The sequence below is a fragment of the Boleophthalmus pectinirostris genome, unplaced genomic scaffold, assembly GCF_026225935.1.
Source record: "Boleophthalmus pectinirostris isolate CB_2022bp ecotype Guang Dong unplaced genomic scaffold, ASM2622593v1 HiC_scaffold_21, whole genome shotgun sequence".
Classification (NCBI taxonomy): domain Eukaryota; kingdom Metazoa; phylum Chordata; class Actinopteri; order Gobiiformes; family Gobiidae; genus Boleophthalmus; species Boleophthalmus pectinirostris.
The window spans coordinates 31,829,291-31,843,342 of NW_026571175.1; the positions used below are offsets into that span (position 1 = coordinate 31,829,291).

Sequence of the window (14,052 nt, forward strand, 5' to 3'; positions counted from 1 at the left end):
CGTCTAGTTCAGGCATGTCCAAACTATGGCCCGTGGGCCAAATGCGGCCCTCAGACAAATTTTTCTTGGCCCTCAGGCTTCAAGGAGAATTGGCCCAAATGACCTTGCATCAATGAAAGATTTACTTTTTTTTTTTGAAAATTTACCTTGATAAAGCCAATATTTAATATTTAGTATGTGGTTTTAAGGATCTTATCGTAAATAAAGACTGATGTCTCATTCTAACGTGTTAAACATGCACATATTTCAATTATTCACCTTACTGAGCACCAGTCTGTGGCCCTCGATCGGCCCTCTGCTTCGTCTGTGTTTAGATATGTGGCCCTTGATGAAAAAAGTTTGGTCACCCCTGGTCTAGTGTATTCTGATTCCTGACCTAGTCGCTGGAGAGAAATGAGATTGAGAGGAGGCACTAGGTGGCGCCAGCCTGGCTACTGGTTTCATCCATCAACCCAAAACATAAAAGAGCAAAGATCCTGACCAAGTCTAGCAACAAGATCAGGGAGGTGGGTCCACGGACGCCCCATGTGCTGCCCACTGCTCCTCAAAGAAATGCAGAGGGCAATTTCCCTACAGGGATAATAAAAAGTACTACAAAAAACTAAATAATCATCTTCTTGCCCCAGGCCCCATCATTTCTGTCAACGTAAATATCAAAACTATCACTGCGTTCGTGTTGTACCTCTTTGCAGAACTTGAGGTCCACAGACTTCCCGTCGCTCCTCACACAGTCCAACATCCTGGTTTTGATTCCGTTTCCACACACGGCCCTGTCGCTCAGCTGACAGGTGCTCCAGTCTGCAGCACAGAGGTTTGACATTAAGTTTAAGACACAGGGAAATTTGCGGTGTCAGAATTACCGAGACGTTTGTGACAGTGCATGATTCAGAACTGTACTCACACTGTCACATTAAACACCACCGAAAGAGTAAGTGGTACCTGTGATGTTGTAGGAGTAGTGGAAGCAGTTGGCGTTGAGTGTGCAGGGCTCTGTTTCTGTGGTGGGCGGGCACTGTTTACCCTCTCCAGGCTGGCGCAGCGGGGAGGCACTTCTCTGTCTGGTGCTGTTACTGTTACAAGGCTGAAAAATACATAGAAGTACATTGTTTATTCATATTCAACAGATTAAAAGTCCTAGATTAGGCAAAAATGATTCTTATGAGATTTATGCTATTTTTAAGATTTGAGAAACAGACCTGGAGTTGTGTTTTGTTTCATTCACACGTGACTGATTAATCCTTTATTATTAATGTTCCACCTTGTGATGTCATGAAGCTGTAGTTTTCAAGTTAACGGCTCATTTTACCTTTTGTTCAGTACAGATTTGCAATTCCAAGGCTAAAATTATCCAAATGATTCCAGTGAAGGTGGATGGAGTTCATACAACTAAATAATAAAATCTGAAGGTGAACACAAGATGGCGTATTGTTTTCAGTGGTCTGTGCTCGCTGGTGCATGGACCCAAAAATAATTTTCTGTTCTGCATTTACTCCCTCAATACGGCGAACTCCTCCCACCCGTGCGACGTCTGTAATGCGGACGGCGTGGAGCGTTTGGACCAGTTGGAGCGAGAGCTGCTAGAGCGGGCTCAGAGCGGGGCGAGGCTAAGTCTTACAAAGTTAACTTTTAGACGCTTTCAGGATTAAAAAATAAATTTAAGTTTCTGTTCCCTACAAATCTAACCTCTGTGAAAGTTGTGGATGTCCTGTCAGAACACAGGCAGTTTAAATTCCCAAAATGCATTGCGCTTCTGTGGGAGAGTTCTTTCTGGGCCCAAGCTCCCGAGAGCTGCAGTACCTGGAGCGGCCACTAGTCGGTCTTGCATCGTGACAGAGGGGGAGGAGCTTATCCAGTTTTTATTATAGATCCATAATGGAGTACAAAGTAGAAAAAACGGAGGCATTCAAAAAGTACAAAATAATAAAAAGCTTTTAATACCACATGGCAGATAACGTGTTTTATCCCTTCGTCCTTCATCAGGGCACAACTCAAGACAGATATCACAGTGCAGATTTAAAGTAACAGGTGTAGGTCACATGTTCACTAGTCGGCCACTAGTCGGTCTTGCACGATGACAGAGGGGGAGGGGCTTTATTCAGTTTTTGTTATAGATCCATGATGGAGTTTAAAAAACACAGTGGAGCACTTCCTGTATTACCACATGGCGTCACAAGGTGGGACAGAGTGTTTTCTGTTTGAGAGAAGATCTCAAACTAAATTTGCAGGATTTGTGTGTTAAATGTGCGAATCAAACAAAACAAAACAAAACAAACAAAACTCCAGGTCTGTTTGTGATGAGGATTTATTGATTTTTATTTTTTTTTTTTATATTTCTGCTGTCATTGTAGCACTACTTTTGGGGATTACAGCTTCTCAAAAAATGTAACTCAACAGCACTTAACTCAATATTTTTTTTTAAATCCAGTACAAACGTTAAAAAATGGGGGGGAAAAAAAATCTCACAAGATCGTTTTTCTCATGTTTACAGAATCTTGTGACAATTTTGTCTTTGTACCACGAGATCTTGTCCCATCTCTACGACGTCGCTCTTGGGATGAAAACATAAAACTAGCCTGGACTGAGATTCACAGTTTTTAAATATACAGATCACAGTGGTAAAATTCTCTAACTAAGTAAACTCAAATTGCAATCAGGACACCATTGTTACGTTTTAATAAGTCATGTTGGAACAGTAAATTTAATTAAAACGCAAATCACTTCCAGCCATCTGTTCACAAAAACTCAACCAGAACACAAAAACTACATTTGGACTACATTAAAGAAACTGTATGCAAGATTGATTGTCACCTGCTTGTTTCTATGGATACGTCATTGCTCTGTCTGGAATGTTCCACAGTGTGACATTAAAGGTTGTATGGAGGATTTTTTTTTGTTTGTTTTTGTTTCAAATTGTCAATGATAGCATTATAGAGGTGCAGTAGCCTTGTAATTATGATGACCAAAAAAAAGAGAATAAAATTAATCAACTCTGGACGTGGTGGGGCTAAACATTTGCCAATAGATAACGACACTGCCTCGTTATCTGTGAGCTGACAGGCTGTCAATCAAACTCCTACGTTTCTAGTGTAACTGACTGCCTGCGCGCTGCCGTTACGTGGTTTACGTACGACTGTCACGCAGTCCACAGACGCAAGACGCACAGACGCTGTTTACTCCACCAACGCAACAGTTCTTAGCGGCTTTTTTTACCTATATCTTCCTCGCAGTTCGCACAAAGTTTGTTGCAATGGCGACAAGAATCCAGGAGCAGTTCGCCGCAAAAGAAAGTCCGTTTTTGAGGTCGCTGAAAGAAGAAGACAAGGGGAAAAGCAGCGAAGCCAAACTAAGGTGATTCTTGAAGATTCATTCCAGCGATGGCGCAACTGAAGCAGACGCAGGGTCTAAAGACTGACGCACTGGTCCACAAATTACTCCTGGACAGGAAACTTCTGCTTATTATGAAAACGTACTTTATTTCCAAGAGCTAGACAAACGTTTTTCAGGACACGAAAGCGATATCCTATGTCTGAAAACGTCATTTTTCAAGGCAAAGAAAGAGTCCGCTTGCTGCTGCGTGTTGTAGCTAGTTCATTTGCACTGAATCTCCGCAACCTTCTCTGCACCCCTTTCCTGCTCCTGTCCCCGCTGCCCGATCCACTCTTCCCCCTGCTCCTCACTTTCTCCGGGCACGGAATCTCCGCGCACCGCTCCCTCTCCTCTCTCTCTCCTCTCTCTCTCTCCTCTCCCTCTCCTCTCTCTCTCCTCTCTCCCTGCTCGCTCTTCTCCCTGCTCCTCACTTCTCGTCCGAACGAAATGTCCACGGACCCGCTCCCCCGCTCCTCACTTCTCCGTCTTGCCTAACCAACACTGTAGTTAGTTGTTTACAAGTCATGTGCAGCGCACAGGCTGTAAACAAACCTGTTTCTGGCGTAGGAGGAGGCGGGAGGAGGCGTTTCTACGTAGGAGCTGTAAGGGGAGGGGGGGGGTTTCACGCATGCGCAACATTTGAAAAAGGACAAACAGTCGCTGGATTTCTCGTTCCTTGGAAAATCCTCTATACAACCTTTAAGCAAATCTACCTTACATTTACTCATAACCAGTGTTGGGAAGGTGACTTTTAAAATGTATTCCCCTACAGATTACAGATTACAGACCCCAAAATGTAGTTTGTAACGTAATCCATTAAATTCCTTAAGGTGAGTAATGTAATCTGAATACTTTGGATTACTTGATTTGCTGTAGAGAAGCAAAGACGAGGAAATCGTAGCATAAGATGTTTTATCTGTTAAAAGACAATGAAAAGCCCAGACTTTACTGAACCGTAATTAAAAGTATTATTGATAGAAGAAGAGGAAACACGGTCCGCGCAGCATGATTTAGTCCTGTTAAATCCTGTTTTAGACCTGTTTTAGTCTTGATTTAGTCCTGGTTGAGACCTGGTTTTAGAACCTGAGTTTAGTCCTGGTTCAGTCCTAGTTTATACCTGGTTTAGACCTGGTTTAGACTTGGTTTAGACCTGATTTTAGTCCTGGTTTAGTCCTGCCTGTTTAGTCCTGTTTTAGTCCTGGTTTAGTCTGGGTTTAGACCTAGTTTAGACCAGGTTTAGAACTGGTTTGGTTTGGGAAAAGACCAAAATGTGAAAACAGGAAAATACTGCCGTGTAATCCATTTATTTCAACAAAGTAACTGTAATCCAATTACCACTCATTCAAACAGTAACTGTAACTGAATACAGTTACTCATAATTTGTACTCTGATTACGTAACTCCGATACATGTAATCTGTTACTCGCCAACACTGTTTATAACTCAAAATTACATAGAAAAACAAACATTCTGACAGTGAGCGGGGTCGCCTCTCCACAGATCTGACCTGTGACTTGATCTGGTTTGGTCTCCATGACGATAAAAAGGTTTAACGCCACACTGTGAAACATTCCAAAGCAATAACATCCCCACGGAGACAAGCTTTTGACAGATCTTCCAACCGAAAAGCGACACAACGCACCTTTAATTTAAGACACGCCCTGATTTTATTTTACAGTGTGTAAAAGAAAAAGACAAAACAAAACAAAAAATATCTTCCTCACTGCTGCAGTTTTTCATTCGCTTCAAAATAAGTGATTTCCTGCGAACCGTTTTTAATATTCTTCCCTCCTCCTGGTAAAAAGCTTTTATTAAATTTAGGGAGAATTATGCTTATTTGCACTATTTTCTCGAGCGCGACTTGAAAAATGGTGAGTCAATAAGGCCCAGTGTTTCACGGAGCTTGCATCAGTCTAACCTCAGCGTGCCCGTCTCATTAGAAGCAGAGGGCAGGGTGGGCAGGGTGGGCAGGGTGGGCAGGGTGGGCAGGGTAAGAGGGAAGGGTGGGCGCTGGGGTATATTAGACCTACTATTATGGCTTTAAGGTGAATAAAAAAAAAAAAAACATACTAGAAATACAGTTAACGTGTATTATTAGCTCTGGTTCATGTGGGTAAAGGTCTATGGAGGATACAGATTTTAAAAGATTACAGTATTTTTTTATTTAAGATTATTACAAAGAACTAAACCAGAACTCAACCTGGACCAAACCAGAACTAAAATAGTTCTACAAAATGGATTAAAGCAGGATTTAATAAAGACTCCAGGATATTTTAAAAACTGCTACTACAATACAGAGTATAAACCAGGTCTAAACCAGGTAAACCAGATCTAAACCAAGACTAAACCAGGTCTAAACCAGATCTAAACCAAGACTAAACCAGGTCTAAACCAAGACTAAACCAAGACTAACCAGGTCTAAACCAAGACTAAACCAAGACTAAACCAGGTCTAAACCAGGTCTAAACCAAGACTAAACCAAGACTAAACCAGGTCTAAAACCAAGACTAAACCAAGACTAAACCAGGTCTAAACCAAGACTAAACCAAGACTAAACAAGACCAAGACTAAACCAGGTCTAAACCAGGTCTAAACCAAGACTAAACCAAGACTAAACCAGGTCTAAACCAGGTCTAAACCAAGACTAAACCAAGACTAAACCAGGTCTAAACCAAGACTAAACCAAGACTAAACCAGGTCTAAACCAAGACTAAACCAAGACTAAACCAGGTCTAAACCAAGACTAAACCAGGACTAAACTAAGACTAAACTAGGACTAAACCAGGTCTAAACCAAGACTAAACCAGGTCTAAACCAGGTCTAAACCAGGTCTAAACCAAGACTAAACCAGGACTAAACCAGGTCTAAACTAAGACTAAACCAGAAGTAAACCAGGACTAAACCAAGACTAAACCAGGACTAAACTAAGACTAAACTAGGACTAAACCAGGTCTAAACTAAGACTAAACCAGAAGTAAACCAGGACTAAACCAAGACTAAACCAGGACTAAACCAAGACTAAACCAGGTCTAAACTAAGACTAAACCAGGACTAAACCAGGACTAAACTAAGACTAAACTGAGACTAAACCAGAAGTAAACCAGGACTAAACCAAGACTAAACCAGGACTAAACCAAGACTAAACCAGGATTAGAGCTGGAATGAATCTGGACTAAAGCTACAGACTCAAAAAAAGGTGCAATGTGTAACTTTTCTGTGGCTGGTCCATCAAATGTTTTTTCGTTTTATTTTCTATAGAGACGAGCACGTTCGCTCTGTGTGACATTGTTGTGTCTTCAAATGCGCAGCAGGACACTTTTGGGGTGTTTAAAATTCACACTGGAGATCACAAGTCGCATTGAATTGGAAATGTGAACGACCTCGCAAAAAAATCGGATTTCACAAAAAAATCCGAATTGAGCTTTACGCCCTGCAGTCTGAGCGTTGCCTAATTAAAGGTTGTATAGAGGATTTTCCAAGGAACGAGAAATCCAGCGACTGTTTGTCCTTTTTCAAATGTTGCACATGCGTGAAACCACCCCCCCTCCCCTACAGCTCCTACGTAGAAACACCTCCTCCCGCCTCCTCTTTACGCCAGAAACAGGTTTGTTTACAGCCGGTGCTGCACATGACTTGTAAACAACTAACTACAGTGTTGGTTAGACAAGACGGAGAAGTGAGGAGCGGGGGAGCGGAGGGAGAGAGAGAGCAGGAGAGAGGAGAGAGCGGTGCGCGGAGATTCTGTGCCCGGAGAAGTGAGGAGCAGGGGGAAGAGCGGATCGGGCAGCGGGGACAGGAGCAGGAAAGGGGAGCAGAGAAGGTTGCGCGGAGATTCAGTGTGAATGAACTAGCTACAACACGCAGCAGCAAGCGGACTCTTTCTTTGCCTTGAAAATTACGTTTTCAGACATAGGATATCGCTTTCGTGTCCTGAAAAACGTTTGTCTAGCTCTTGGAAATAAAGTACGTTTTCATAATAAGCAGAAGTTTCCTGTCCAGGAGTAATTTGTGGACCAGTGCGTCAGTCTTTAGACCCTGCGTCTGCTTCAGTCGCGCCATCGCTGGAATGAATCTTCAAGAATCACCTTAGTTTGGCTTCGCTGCTTTTCCCCTTGTCTTCTTCTTTCAGCGACCTCAAAAACGGACTTTCTTTTGCGGCGAACTGCTCCTGGATTCTTGTCGCCATTGCAACAAACTTTGTGCGAACTGCGAGGAAGATATAGGTCAAAAAAAGCCGCTAAGAACTGTTGCGTTGGTGGAGTAAACAGCGTCTGTGCGTCTTGCGTCTGTGGACTGCGTGACAGTCGTACGTAAACCACGTACCGGCGGCGCAGGCAAGTCAGTTACGCTAGAAACGTAGGAAGATTGATTGACAGCCTGTCAGCTCACAGATAACGAGGCAGTGTCGTTATCTATTGGCAAATGTTTAGCCCCACCACGTCCAGAGTTGATGAATTTTTATTCTCTTTTTTTTGGTCATCATAATTACAAGGCTACTGCACCTCTATAATCTATCATTGACAACTTGAAACAAAAAAAACAAAAAAAAAATCCTCCATACAACCTTTAAATTCAACCAGACTCGTACGATCATATTACCAGACACTTAAACTAAATTAAACCTTGCCCTTCCCTAACCCCAAACCCCGTCTCCGTTCACGCTCTCAGTCTCCGCAGAGGGACTCACCAGTGCGCAGGGGCTCCAGGACGACCAGTCCGACAGCACACAGTCCTGGGGGCAGGGCAGGCGGCTGTTCCGGGCCCCTAAAGGCATCTCCTCGGGGTCACACAGGTAATCCTCCACCTGCTCCAGCGGCCCGTCTATGGTGTTCAGCATACACCTGGACATACACACACAAATTACAGTTACATGTACTCGAGTATGCATCAAATGAACTTTTAATATTAAGTTTTTAAAAAAGTCAGAGCACTCTTACTTTCACAATCCATCATAAAAGTGAATTTTATGAACCGCTACTTAAAGGTGCGCTGTGAAACATTTTTTGTTCGGGGGTCAGTTTCTATGGATACGCCATTGCTCTGGAATGTTCCACAGTATGACATTAAGCAGCTCTAACTTACATTTATGCAATTACTGGGAGTTTTACTGCTCAAAAATCCCTAAAAAAACAGGCATTTTGACCATAAAAAGCATTTGACGGACCCTCCACCAGAAAAGTTACACAATGCAGCTTTAAAGACACAATGTTTCTCTTGAATTTGAGTAAAATGTGTCTTGCCTCAGTGCAGATATATTATATAAACAGCTCTTGAGGTCAAAATGAGACTGCTGCATTTAATTATAGTTTCTAATTATAAGTTTTTTTTTATTATATGGTAATCAGGAAGTGCACATTAACATGCTAATTGCAGTTGTGAGCTTTACTGTAACTTACTCGACTCTCGTTACGGAAAGCGCTCAGAAAGTAATTGTGGTTTGATTATTCTTAGGATTAACTACTGTTCTTTATGAAGCTGTTTAAAGCTTTACCATGAAATATTCCTGGTAAAGCAATAATATAGAGCAGGATTGTCAAACTCAAATTCACAGAGCGACAAAAAAAAAATAAAAAATCTGTATGTTTTCTCTTCTTTTGAGATATGTAATGTTAAACCTTTTCTTTTTAAAATAAATGTTTAATAAGCAAAATTAAGCTTGAACATTGAATCCAAAACAAGAGTAATACAAAATAATAACAACATTGTAAATAAATAATGTCTGTCTGTAGCCGGGGGGCAGCTCTAATACATATTTGATATCATCTCGCGGGCCAAATATAATTGTATCTCGGGCTAAATTTGGCCCAAAACATGCCACAGGTCTCCAGGAAGAACAACTGATCGTCAAGGTCAGTTAAATACAATCAATCAGTTTACCTGCCCAGGGACGACAGGTGGAAACAACCTGGTACAATGCATCTTTTCTGTTAAGGTTAATGTAAAATTGTGCGCTTTCCCTGTCTCATCAAATAAAATAAATAAATAAACTTAGACTGACATGTCTGGTATAGTGGATCTAAGTAAAAATTTAAAATATGGTGTAATAAAAGTACTCTTAAGGCAACACCACAGACACAAGAAGAATCTTAAGAGACTTTAAATCTCCGATCACAAAGACTGCAGTGGGACATGTCTGCAGACCACAGGATATAAAGTCATGAGCGCGACTGCAGCCGCTGTTTCCTTTTTACTTTAAAATGACTCACTTTGAGACTCTTAAATGTTCAAAAGATCAGAGCTCTGCACTTCTACTTTAGATACAAGTCATTACAGAGATGGGACCAAGTCGAGATTTACCATTACCATTTATGTCAGCGACCGAGCTGAATGTAACTAAACACAGTAAATCATACATGATAGTTTACATATTTACTAGATTTATTTACAAATTATTGTATTAGCGCCCCCTGCTGTTAGTACGGCTGATGGCTGGTAGACCGGATGGCCTGGATTTTTCCAGAATGTACAAGTAGTAGTAGTAGTAGTAGTAGTAGTAGTAGTAGTAGTAGTAGTAAGTAGTAGTAGTAGTGGTAGTCGTAGTAGTAGTAATAGGATTTACAGCTGTAGTAGTAGTAGTAGTAGTAGTAGTAGTAGTAGTAGTAGTAGTAGTGGTAGTCGTAGTAGTAGTAATAGGATTTACAGCTGTAGTAGTAGGTAGTAGTAGTAGTAGTAGTAGTAGTAGTAATAGTAGTAGTGGTAGTCGTAGTAGTAGTAATAGGATTTACAGCTGTAGTAGTAGTAGTAGTAGTAGTAGTAGTAGTAGTAGTAGTAGTAGTAGTAGTAGTAGTATAGTAGAGGTGGTACCGAGTTGTTGTTTTGCAGTCTCAAGTAGTCTCAAGTCTTTGACCTCAAGTCCGAGTCAAGTCCCAAGTCAAATAGAGGCAAGTCCAAGTCAAGTCTCGTAGTAATAGGATTTACAGCTGTAGTAGTAGTAGTAGTAGTAGTAGTAGTAGTAGTAATAGTAGTAGTGGTAGTCGTAGTAGTAGTAATAGGATTTACAGCTGGAGTAGTAGTAGTAGTAGTAGTAGTAGTAGTAGTAGTAGTAGTAGTAGTCATAGTAATATACCAGAGGTGGGACCGAGTTGTTGTTTTGCAAGTCTCAAGTAAGTCTCAAGTCTTTGACCTCAAGTCCGAGTCAAGTCCCAAGTCAAATAGAGGCAAGTCCAAGTCAAGTCTCGAGTCACTGGCCCATAAGTCCAAGTCAAGTCCAAGTCATCTGCTTTGAGCTTCAAGTCATTTCAAGTCTTTTAACCAAAGAACCAAATATAGCTTTGATTTTTGTAATTTATATGAATTTTAAACTAAACTCTTCCTAAAAAAATCATAGTAGATTTATTTATGAGTATTTATAGAGTACATAAAAGTTGTAGAAATGGTAATGTTTTAAATGTCTGGACAAGATCTTAGTGTGAATCAATATGGTCAGAATAGAATCAATTCAGATTTAAAAGTGCTTCTCAATTCTTGGGCCTCAAGTCCGAGTCAAGTCCCAAGTCACTGACCTTCAAGTCCAAGTCGAGTCCTAAGTCTTAGTCCATTTTATCAAGCCAAGTCTCAGGTCCTAAAAATAGCGACTCAAGTCTGACTTGAGTCCAAATCACGACTTGCACGTCCCCACCTCTGCAAGTCAAAACTGTGTTGTTATTTGTGAAATGTGATGCAAAACTTCAGATACATGATTTTTTAAAGCATAAAGATTGGCGATAAAGTCCACAGGAAGTAGAGTCAGTATCGCGAATCTGCAGCTTCACCTCGATCTGTGCGCTGTGTGGATGTAAACAAACACACGTGAGGAACTACTCCGGCCTTTTTACTTTCAAAGAACTTAACGTAACAGTATGGTTTTGTGGACTGGGATCATTATTTGCGGAAGACAATTTCTATGGATAATGTGGATGAGATGCTGCACTTTAAATGTACAACTTTACGAGAGGTGAGGAATAAAGTCTTCTCATTATTTTCGCTATTTCCTATTCTATTTTTTTGGCTTTTATCGTAGCGTTGCTGATGTTTGATGGTTAGTATCTGATAGAGCAGCTCAGAGTCACAAACAAAAATCGCACACGAAGACACAAAGTTGGGTCACGCCTCCTCGATTTGCTCCGGGAGAAGCGAATCGCAGCCAAAATCGGGCAAATTCTCCTGTCGTCTGCGGCGGCCTTTAAATGTACAAGTTCTTTTAAATGTTACTTCAGCTTTCCTACACTTGTTTTCTGCTGAATAAAACATGTAAGGTCAGCACAGTTTAACTATTTAAAGAGCCCAGTGGGAAAGTTAGAACGCCTGAAGAAAACCTGAAGGAATGACACAGGAGTTAAACTGATACTGGGGGAAAAAAACAGCACAAGATCCATTATTAAAAATTTCAGATCCATAATTCAGCTGCCGAGTCATTGAAATTGCGATTTGTTATTCTTTCTCTTTCAGAATGTCTCGGAGACGGCCGCCGGTCAGAGAGTTTGGTTTTGGTTTTGTAATGACGATGCGTTTTGGATGGTTATGAGGCGTCTCTTAGTCATGCGTCCATTAAAGTTAACGGCTTTTTAAAGAGCGTTAAAGCTTTGGACGATTCTGCAGAAAGTTTTGAGGGTCTAGACTGGGAGCGCAGTGATAGTTTTGTTCATTAAAGTGGTAAACGAGATGCCGCGTTATTCATTCACAGAGCAAATGTGGGGATAGAGCCGACAACCTCTGTGTTCGTGAGAATGACGGGAATTTTTCAACAATAGAATAGAAACTAGAATTTTTCCGATACGACACATTTTTCAGGTATCTGTATCGGCGAGTACTCACACCAAATCACTCTGCAGACTCTTGGTTTCATATGTTATCATTAGGGCCAGGCACGTTTGCAATTTTGCGTTAACAAAATTAATCCATTATCGCCGACAAATATTTTAGTGCCGTTTTTTATTATTTTTTTATTGTAACGTCTGTTGTTCACTGGCTTTTATTTTGAAAAAGTCCACCGCGAGAGTTTCTTTAAGTTTGACGTCTTTTCTTTACACTTTTTAAACTTTTTTTCTGACCACGTGAGATGCGACGTGTCCGAGCCTCCATAAGACCACAGGCTCCGGCTCCAGCTCCGGTTCAAGAATCTTTCTCGTTCTTCTCCGTCCAAACAGAGGTGTCCAGTGTGGTTTTCACTGCTGCGGTCTCGCTTACATGATGCTATCACAGGGTATTCGCGAAGGTCCGGAAGAGTTCGTGATATGATCCCAGCCATAACTCAATAAAATATGATTGGCTCAGACAACTGTCAATCTCAAACTTCGTTCCAGCCACTAAAGTTCCTGCAGGTGTTTGTTTAAGTTCAGCGCTGCAGGGGGAGTCACTGATTTACCCAGATACCACTGGAAGAAAAACTGTGATTGGTCCATTTCCATTCCATTATATTAACCCTTTGTTTCCCAAGAAATATCAGTCCAAGTTTATCACAATGATCTACAAATTATTACTAGTGTCGTGTTTATTACTCATTGAATAAAATATATTAAAAATATATATTATTAGCACAAAAATTCATTCAATATTTTTTCTTAAGCCTTCAGAATACCTTGAAGGCTCGGAGTGTTCAACACTGAAAGAAATGCTGTTTGCACAACAAATGTTTGGCTCTTTCATTTACATTTCCAATAAGTGCGCTATACTCTACTTTTTAATTCATTAATTGGTTTTGCGTATAACATGCTATTAATGCGTTAAATTTTTTTATTTTTTTTTTGCCCAGCCCTAGGTTTTATTCATGTGTAAACAGATTTAGATACGTTATTCAAACAACACATGTACACACACTTTTTTTCATTTTTATGCAGATAAAACATAACTTATAAAATGAACTTACAAAACCAAATCTCTCAAGAAATATGAGTAGCGTCATACAATATAATAATAATAATAATAGAATGATAATAAGTATACTAGTACTAATGATTTATTTATTTATTAATACAAATATAAATATAAAAAATAAATAATTATTAAATAAATAAATAAAAAATAACTACAATAAAATACATAAAAATAAAATAAAATAAATAACAATGAAATAAAATAAAATTAATAAAAAAATAAAATAAAATAAAAGATTGCCACTTTCTAAAAAATGTGTTTGTTCCCGTTCTTGGAGTACCTAATCTTATCTTCTCGTTCTTTCAAAAAGAACATAACTTCATTAATTCATTGAGTACTGGATGTGGGGTGTTTGTTGATTTCCAGTGTCAGATGAGATGGCGTCTTGCAACAAGAGAAGTAAATGCAAAACCAAAACCTGCAGCTGTGGTGAATAGCTAAAGAAGTCTTCTAGGAGACCGAAAATAGCCACTCTGCAGACTCTTAAAACACGCTGGTAATGACAGAAAGACATTTTGTTTCCTCTTTGATACCATTTTTTAGCTTTTAGTCTGGTAGAAAAAAGCCTGACACAGCGGCAACAGCGCCAACTCAGACTTTGTTTCTTCTACATCATTAGCCATGTGCTTAGAGTGACCAGACGTCCTTATTTATACCCGCGACAGTCCCAGTTTTGAGCCCTGTGCCCCCTGTCCCAGCAGATTTATACAAAACCACTGATTTGTCCCAGTTTTATACAAGAAATGTCCCAGGTGTCCCTATTTTGACCAATTTAATACCTGCCAACAGTAAAGAGAGCCATAAATTGTAATTTGTTAAGGTAAAATACAGAAAA

At 40.3% G+C, this 14,052-nt stretch overlaps 1 protein-coding gene across 1 annotated transcript in view; it reads right to left on the minus strand.

Annotated features, from left to right (window-relative positions):
* The window catches only part of thsd7aa (thrombospondin, type I, domain containing 7Aa), a 437,777-nt gene that overhangs the window by 62,495 nt on the left and 361,230 nt on the right, over positions 1-14,052 (minus strand). The window contains exons 18-20 of the mRNA XM_055157370.1: positions 8,053-8,206; positions 940-1,081; positions 683-798 (exon numbers count right to left, since the gene is read on the minus strand). Coding sequence (XP_055013345.1) covers positions 683-798; positions 940-1,081; positions 8,053-8,206 — 412 coding nt within the window. The remainder of the gene's footprint in view (positions 1-682; positions 799-939; positions 1,082-8,052; positions 8,207-14,052) is intronic.